General features: G+C 35.5%; 1 protein-coding gene across 7 annotated transcripts in view; it reads right to left on the bottom strand.

Annotated features, from left to right (window-relative positions):
* Positions 1-5,402: 5,402 nt before the first annotated feature.
* The window catches only part of Cog3 (conserved oligomeric Golgi complex subunit 3), a 75,133-nt gene continuing 71,418 nt past the window's right edge, over positions 5,403-9,117 (bottom strand). For all 7 annotated transcript variants that reach the window (XM_089092799.1, XM_089092806.1, XM_089092801.1 and 4 more), the window contains one exon: positions 5,403-5,662. In XM_089092799.1, coding sequence (XP_088948925.1) covers positions 5,510-5,662 — 153 coding nt within the window. In that variant the 3' untranslated portion in view covers positions 5,403-5,509. The remainder of the gene's footprint in view (positions 5,663-9,117) is intronic.

The raw sequence follows: 9,117 nt of genomic DNA, 5'->3' as shown, positions 1-9,117 counted from the left end.
TTTGTTTTCAGTAAAGCGCAAATTATGGTCTGGTCTGGAGAAGGCATGGGGCTTATCAGCCCTAATAATGTAAATTTTTGCTCGTTGCGAGTCTGACTCGGCTATTTATTCTAATTTTTGTTCGTTTTGAGTTTCATGTATTTATTGATAGTGATTTGTAGTAGTTTTACGCTCGGATGATTACTTGACTTCATTTCTGCCCACTTTTGGCTTAATGGAGCTCTTTAGTTTTCTATGAAAAACTTGTTTTGTGGAAAGATTTTTCCATAGATGAATTTCTGTTCATGTTTTACTGACAAAGTCATTTTCATGAAAAAAAGTTAGATCATTTCGTTTTTTTTCTATAAGAATCTAAAGTCTGGCATAATTGTGGGGGTTTGACATGCCCAATATCCTTAAAGAAATAGTTGCTGGACCGTTCTACCATGCTGAACAAAATAGTTGTCTCAAAATTTTGACTAGATGTGTTTGGGAAATAAATCGGCTTGAGCGACAGGCAGATTGCCCTTCAATCTCTTTTAGTCTTAGAAATGACCCTAGAACTTTTAATTTTGAATCGAATTAGCTTCTTTAAATTTTCAATAATATTTCTAGCTATTATAGAGTGGTGATGCCTATGATACTGCTTGTATGCCTTTTTGAAAACCTGCATGTATATAGCTTTTCCGTTTAATTGGAACAGACCATTGCATTTTCCCGAGACGCATCTGATAGAAATTTTAAGATGGCCATTTGTTGTCGTAGAAACTTTGAAAAGGGCTCAATCTGTTGGTAATTGAGAGGGGTAGTGCCCTCTTTAATTGTCGAAAGTGATTGGAGGGCAACTATCCCCCCCCCCCTCCCACGCCCATCATTTCCCCAAACACTTCCAGTCAAAAAATCGAGACAGTTATTTTGTTTGAAGTAGTATAAAAGTCCAGAATTATGTCTCTCAGGATGAGAACTCCCTTAGGGGCCTCAGGGATAGAGTTATAAACTATACCTCGACAGCTTTCAAGATTCTTATGAAAATAAGGGGCACATAAGTCTCGTATGGGGCTTAATGGATTTGAACTCATAGGTTGATGTGCCAGTTTTAAGAGTCAAATTATCGTAGACGGCAGCTATGTCTCAACCCTTCGTCATATTTTCCACAAATCTATCTGATAGAAATTTTGAGATAGCCATTTATTGAAAAATAGTCCAAAGATCTCATAACATGGTCTTTGGGGTTGAAAAAACCCCCAGAGTATGGGGGAAGGGTTTTAAGTTATGCCCCGGGGGGATGTAAGGTTTTTAGGAAGAGGTGGTCTTGTGAACTTTAGAGGAGGCGTTGATTTGAAATGCATAGTTCTAGTTCCATTTAAAGAGTCAAGGTTGATGGAGAGAAAATAGCCCCCTCCTGATATACTATTTCCCCCAAACACATTTGATCGAAATTGTGAGATAGCCAATTGTAGCCAATAGTCCAAAGAGAATATAACAACGTCTCCAGTAAACAAATATAAGAAATATTTAGGCGGACGTTGAACTAAATCAAAACAAACTATGAGCATGTGGACTTTCAAAAAGGTGACAAAGCAATATCTCAAGAACAACTTATATTATTAAGTTATTTCTTCAAGAGTAAGTTGTGGGGGATTTTGAACTAGCCAGAAGGCACTATGTGTATACTTTTAGTACTACAACTAGAGTTACTGTAACTAATGACACCAAGAGTATTAAAGTGAAACTTCTAGGAAGTGTTTAGTACTAAAACTACTAAATCTCATAAAAAACAAAAAAATACTAAATATCATAAAAGTACTAAATATCATAAGCTAAAAGTACTAAATATCATAAGCAGTGCTATTGCGCTGCTTATGATATTTTGTCTTGAGATTTCGATTATACAGTACTGGATGTGCCGATTAGACCAGGTAAGCCCCCCCTCCTAAAATTCAGCCTATGGTTGTAAGATACCTATACAAGGCTATACAATAATATGATACGCTTCAGAAAAGCAGAGATAGTGTTCTCGAAAACCATGCGAATTTTGAAACCATGAAGTTGATTGCTCTTGTGAGGAAAGGGTTTCTGTTTTCAAAGCAATGAACAGGAATGTATTTACATATAGTATTAACAAGTGCTACTTTCTTAGCATTAAAGAAGAAATAGTTCAATACTTGTTCCAATTCGATCTCATCAAGAAAGATAAAAGTATTTTTGGAATTATTCCTTTCACTTGTCAGGGTGGTGAATGTGGTCCAAACGCCTCATTTACTTAACCTGTCTCTCTCATAATTTTTGATCCGTTCGCTTGCGCATTGTGAAGATTCAAAAAACTGTACCAAACGTCCTAAATTGGATTCTACGGGCCCATGAAATTCTGTTTTTTTTTTGGTGAATAAACATAATTTTTCTTAACTTTTTCCATCAAGACTTTAATAGTTTCCAATTGGGTGTCAGGTTTTAGACAGAATGAAAACTTTTGGTTAATATAATGAATATTTCTCCAGTTTTTTTTACATTTTTGGTTTAATAATTAAAATATCTGATTGTAGTCTATTAGTTCTATTAGTGTCTTTAACATTCCCCTCAGTATTCTCTGAAAGCCTTAACAAAATGCCATTGGCTGTTCATGAGATATTGCAGATACATTCTTTTTCACAAACAGGATGCACATAGTGTGATCGAGTTTAGCATCCCTCTGAACATGTTCTGAAAGTTTCAGCTTAATATTCTTAACTGTTCTTAATATACTACACACAATTTAAACGAGCTCGATGTACATAGTATCTTTTGATTAATTTAGACATCCCCTGAAAGTTCAAACTAAATACCACTACCCAATCCTAACATACTACAGGTATGCCCTTTTGACAACTGGGAAGCATATATTTGTAGTTTGATTAAGTTAACTCATCCCCCCCCCCAAAGAAAAACTTTCTCTGAAAGCTTCAACTTTATACCCTTAATTATTTCTGATACACTGCAGACATACAATTTTAACAATAATGATGCATATGGTGTCTTTTTATTTAGTTGAACATCCTAATCAATATTTTCTGAAAGGTTCAACTTAATAATCCTAGGTGTTATGTCGGTGATATAAGAGTGAAAAATACACGAGTCTTTAGTGCCGCAAGAAGGAAATTTGTAAGAGGTGCTATTCAGCATTGTTTAGGACTTTCTCAGACAAAACTGATGAAGTTGTTTTCAGTTGTATAGCAACTCTGGTACAAACCATCCCCTCAACAGTTGAAAACTGTGTTTTCAGCAGAATTTTCAAACCTTTGGAGCAGGATCGTTAGAATTTCTGAGTACCTCAAAGTAGTTGAAATCGTACCTCTAGAATCAACAAGGAGGCCGTAGATTGAACGAGCTTGCACATATCTCTACAATTCGCGGTGTTACGGTGGCGTTAACCCCTGGCTGCAACTGACAATCGACGTGCAACATTTGTGACAGCCTAGATCAGTCCCACATATTTTCCCAGGGAGCGCAGGTTTTAACAAACTTCGAAAAGAAATTGAGACATATCAGAATAAAAGAATCATTAAAAGTTTTTGTGGAATCTGTATCTGATGTAGAGTTTAGCAAGGATTGAATATTTGGACTCTTTTACAAAAAAAAAATTAAAAAAACAAATAAAATTCGTTTATATGCACTTTTGTTATTTTTCTATGAGTCAGATAAAAACTTCGAAGGGAGGGGGGATCTTATTCTAATGTTTTCCTTTTATCAGGGTAGAATTGAACCCATACAAATTTTGAATATTGCAGTAACAAAGGAGCGAGGAAGAGAGAGAGAAAAGAGCGAGAGAGAGATAGAGAAAGAAAGAGAAAGAGAGACACAATAAAGTAGAAAAACAGAAGAAAGAGAAAAATTTTTGAAAAACTTCAAAATAAATTCCGTTTCAAATCTTCCCTTGGATTATTTCTCCTATAACCGTTCTTTAATACAAAAAAAAAAAAAAAAAAAAACAAGTTTTTTTAACTTAAAGTAAGGAATGATGTTAAAACTTAAAACGAACAGAAATTATTCCGTATATGAAGGGGGCTGTCCCCTCCTCAACGCCTCGCTCTTTACGCTAAAGTTTTTTTATTGTTTAAAAAAATAGAGTTATGAGAAAGTCAAACTTTAGCGTAAAGAGCGAGGCGTTGAGGAGGGGACAGCCCCCTTCATATACGGAATAATTCCTGTTCGTTTTAAGTTTTAACGTCGTTCCTTACTTTCAGTAAAAAAAACTTGTTTTTTTATTTAATTTTTGAACGTTTTTGAATTAATACAGTTTTGATTTTGGCTCACCGTACATGAATAATTAAAACAAAATTTGCATATTAATTTTACTTTTATTTGGTTAAATGGCTCTCTCGAAACTTGTTTAAATTTATTTACGAACGTTTTTATTAGTAATAAATTTACGTAACTTACGAATTAACTTACGTAACGATCTTCTATATTCATAAATTTTTAACACGTATATTAGGGGGTTCGCCCCCTAGTCAATACCCTGCTCTTTAAGGTAAAGTTCGAGTTTTTTTTTCCAATTCTTTAAACATGACCTCTTAATCACAATCAGTTGATCAGTTGAAAAACTTGTTTTTTTTAATTTAATTTCTGATCTTTTTCTTTAATAATGCTGGAAATCCGCCGCCCACTTCATAGCAATGTCCCTTCCCCCATGAAAACTTCCTTCATGGAAAGATCCTCCCATATAGCCCCCGACCCATCCCTCCCCCCACCTACCAGAAAAAATCCCCCCTGAAAACGTCTGTATACTTCCCAAAAACCAATACTATATGTTAACATTGAGTAAAGTTCATTACTTTCAGCCCTTCCCCCGGGGACTTCGGGGGATTAAGTCATCCTAAAAGACATTTTTATCATATTTTCGACCATGCTGAACAAAATAGCTATCTCAAAATTATGATCGGGTAACTTTGGGAAAAAATTAGCATGGGAGGGGGCCTAGTTACCCTCAATTTTTTTGGTGACTTAAACAGGGCACTAGAACTTTTAATTTCAGTTCCAATGAGCCCTCCCACGATATTCTAGGACCACTGGGTCGATACGATCACCCCTTAAAAAAAAAAAAAAAAAAAAAAACATGCATCCGTGATCTTTCTTCTGGCAAAAAATGGAAAATTCCACATTTTTTAGATAGGAGCTTGAAACCTCTACAGTTGGGTTCTCTGATACGCTGAATATGATGGTGTCATTAAGGTTCTATAGCTTTAAGGGGGTCTTTCCCCTTTTTTCAAAAATTAGCCAAATTTTCTCAGGCACCTACCTTCTGATGGGTATGATCAAACTTGATGAAACTTACATATTTGAAATCACAATTAAAATTTGATTCTTTTGATGTATCTATTGGTATCAAAATTCCGTTTTTTAGAGTTTCGGTTACCATTGGTCCGGGTCGCTCCTTACTTACAGTTCGTTACCACGAACTGTTTGACCGCTGAAACCAATTTTATTAAAACTTAGTACTCTCAACAGAAAGAAACAAAACAGAGCATAAATAAATATAGTGGCAACAAAACAGTCAAATTCTGTTCCTGTGAGCTCGGTTTGGAATGGTGGATAATATGATGTTGAGCTGGTCAAAGGGCATAACATTGATAATCGTGATATCCTCTTCACTGAAACTGGTTCTGAGAATCTGTTCAAGGTGCAAATAACTTGCCATAATTTGATTCTGAAAATAGTCAGAAATATTCATGAATTACTGAACTAGAAAGGGAAAGAGAACCGTAAGAGTATTTTTTTTCTGCTTCTAATAATAATTAAACGTACTTTTTTCTTGCGACGTTTAACTGTCCTTCAGACAAGATTCAATTTCTCTTCTGGCCCATTTGGCTCTAGTTCGGTCAATTTGGCCGGGCCAAACATTGGCTTACTACTTTGGGTTTCTTGCATATTTTTCAGATTAATTTTCTCATGCGTTGAGCTTCCTCTGTTTTTTGTCTCTTCTTGCATTACACTATCATTTACATTTGGGAATTCTATACTGAATTCCTCATTTAACACGGCTCTGTAAAGCTAAGTTATTATTATTATTCAGAGCTTGCTCGTATTGCTTCTACTGACTTGCTCCTTAGCTGAGCCCCAATGAAGAGTGACAAATGTGAGGGGAGAGGTGAGCTTACAAAGTTTTTATAGGTTTCCTTGAGTCATTTACCATTGTACTTTTTTTTAGAAAATTTACGAGTGAAAGAAAAACGTCATCTATTTATCAAAATTTGGCTGACATAGCTGAAAATATGAAAAATTTGGGTGACAAATTTGTTTGAAACTTCTGAGCAACTTGCTCAGACATTTCGTCGAAACCTTACACAGAATGAAACCCCTGTGCTAATCCCAAAAGAAATAAAGCATCTCACATTTATTAAGTCTCAATGATTTTTGAACAATTAGTTGCGAATAACACATTTTTGCTAACAGTTTCACTTTTTAGGGTGTTTTTAATTTTTTTTTTCTACACTTCAAGTGTATTTCTCAGCAATTTTTGTTCCATTTTTACTTGACATTTCTCAGATCAATATTGCTGCAGACTTTGAATAATCTGTCTGATTAAAATTTTTTTATTAATTCATTTTTTAAAATTCATTTATTAAGTCTCAACGATTTTTGAACAATTAGTTGCGAATAACACATTTTTGCTAACAGTTTCACTTTTTAGGGTGTTTTTAAATTTTTTTTTCTACACTTCAAGTGTATTTCTCAGCAATTTTTGTTCCATTTTTACTTGACATTTCTCAGATCAATATTGCTGCAGACTTTGAATAATCTGTCTGATTAAAATTTTTTTAAGTAAAACAAACAAACAAACAAGAAACAGTTCGGTTTTATTTGATCTAGTTTACCTGAAATAGTAGTAAATTCCAATAGAGAGGCCTCCGCTTCCCCAAGTTAAAAAAACCCTAAAAACTATTTTGTTTTAAATTTATGTTCGTTTTTGATTACCAAAGTTTCAAGATTTTTTTCAAAATTCCCTATTTCAAAAAAAAAATTTTATTCCAAATATATCCCAAAATAAAACTATATATGTCTTGAAATAGTCCTGACAAGAACTAACAAAGTTAAAACTGAATCTTAAATATATAATGATATTAATTGCTAAAAGCTCATCAGCTCAAGAATTTATTACACTGCAATTTTCATTTTATTTTCAATTTTGTAACAAATACAAAACAAAATATTTGTAATATAATTTGTTTTAGTAAAGCGCAAAATACGCAGTAGCCAAATTCCTGTTTGTAGTCAAAACTATAGGTGTTTTGGACAATCTTGGAAAGAGTTAATAAAATTAAACTAAACTCCCATGATTTTTAGAATCAAATATCGGGAGAGGGGGCATGGAAGGAGGGCCTCACTTACCCCCAGGCTCTTGGGAGTTTGTCTACCCTGACGTTTTTGTTATCTGTTTTATAACTTATTTTAACAAAATTACTATCTAAAAAAATCGGCCGGATAGATTTGGGGAAAAGAGGGACGGAGGGGGGGGCTAGTTGCCATCCAGTCCCTTTTGAGGCTTAAAAAGGGAACTAGAACTTTCAACTTCCAATCGAATGAGCTCCCTCTGAAATCTATACGACCACCTCTTCCATATAAAACCTCCTATGACCCCATATCATAATTTAAAACACTTGCCCCCGGGTTCTGGGGGGTTGTGTAAGCCCAAGAGCTTTCGTTATATGATCTTTGGTCTGTTTTTAACAAAATTGACTATCTCAAAAATTCGATCGGACGCACTTGGGAAGCACAGGTTTGGTGGGGGGAGGAGCTAGTAGCCATCCAATTACTTTTGACTCTTAAAAAGACAACTAGAACTTTCAATTTGCAATCATTCGAGTCCTCTCCGAAGTTTCTACGACCACCTCTTCCGTAAAAAACGTAGATGCCCCCTGAGCATGTAACGATCCTTTCCCTGGGGTCTGGAGGGTTATGTTGACCACGAAAATTTTGTTATATGATCGTTGGACTATTTGGAACAGCATGGCTATCTCAAAATTTTCATCGGATGTACTTTGAGAAAAGAGTGTGTGGGGGGGGGGGGGAGGTGCCATCCGGTCCTTTTGAATCTTAAAAAAGGAACTAGAACTTTTAACTCCCAATCAAATGAGCCCCATTTGAAGTTTATACGACAACCCCTTACACAAAAACCTTATATGACCCCGGGGCATAACTTAAAACACTTGCCACCGGGCACTGGGGGTTGTGTCTACCCCAGAGTTTTTGTTATTTCCTCTTTGAGCTATTTTGAACACAATAGCTATCTCAAAATTTTTATCAGATGTATTTGGGAAAAAAGGGCCCTTGGGGGGGGGGGGTAGTAGTCGCCCTCCAATCACTTTCGACTCTTATAAAAAGCACTAGAAATTCCGATTTCCAATCGGATGAGTCCCCTCGGAAGTTGATACGATCATCCCTTCGATAAGAATCATATATGCCCCCGGGACATTACTTATAACCCTTGCCCCCGGGCCCTGGAGGGCTGTGTTGGCCCTATAGTTTTGTTATCTGATCTTTGAACTATTTTTAACAAAATTGTTATCTAAAAAATTTTATCTGATAAATTTGGGGAAAAAGGGCATGGGGGGATAGTTGCCCTTCAATCACTTTTAACTCTTACAAAGGGCACTAGAACTTGAATTTTCAATCGAATGAGCCCCCTCCGAAGTTTATAGGACCACCCCTTCCATATGGAGTGCCTATGGAAAAAACAAAAACATTGGAGCCTTATGGCTTTTACTATAGGCAGCGCTATAGCATAGCCTCTGATAAAATAAAAGTCTGAACCCTGTAACTGAGCACAGAAGAAGAAAAGGAAGCAGATCTACTGGATCTTATTACAAAAGTAATACTGAAGTATTATTTAAAAATAGACCAAAAATTAATTTTTCGAGGTTAAAAATTGATGCGGCAGGAAACTCGACCAACTAATAGGTTCCTCGCTTCCATCTTCCAACTGCTTGAGCACATTTGCCTCTAACCGGGCATAGAAGAAGCGGAAGAAAAACTTAGTCCGAACCCACCATGTTTTATTTTTGCATATTGACATGTTCGTATTAACTATGGATTACAAGCAAATAAACACATTTTGTTAGAAAATCACGGAAGCCAAAACACAAAAAATATCATTTGGCAACC

Source organism: Artemia sp. Qi Xiang Cuo, chromosome 8, assembly GCF_049724085.1.
Source record: "Artemia sp. Qi Xiang Cuo chromosome 8, ASM4972408v1, whole genome shotgun sequence".
Classification (NCBI taxonomy): Eukaryota; Metazoa; Arthropoda; class Branchiopoda; order Anostraca; family Artemiidae; genus Artemia; species Artemia sp. Qi Xiang Cuo.
The sequence above is the reverse complement of the archived record's forward strand: the minus strand, read 5'-3'. Positions and strand labels throughout refer to the sequence as shown.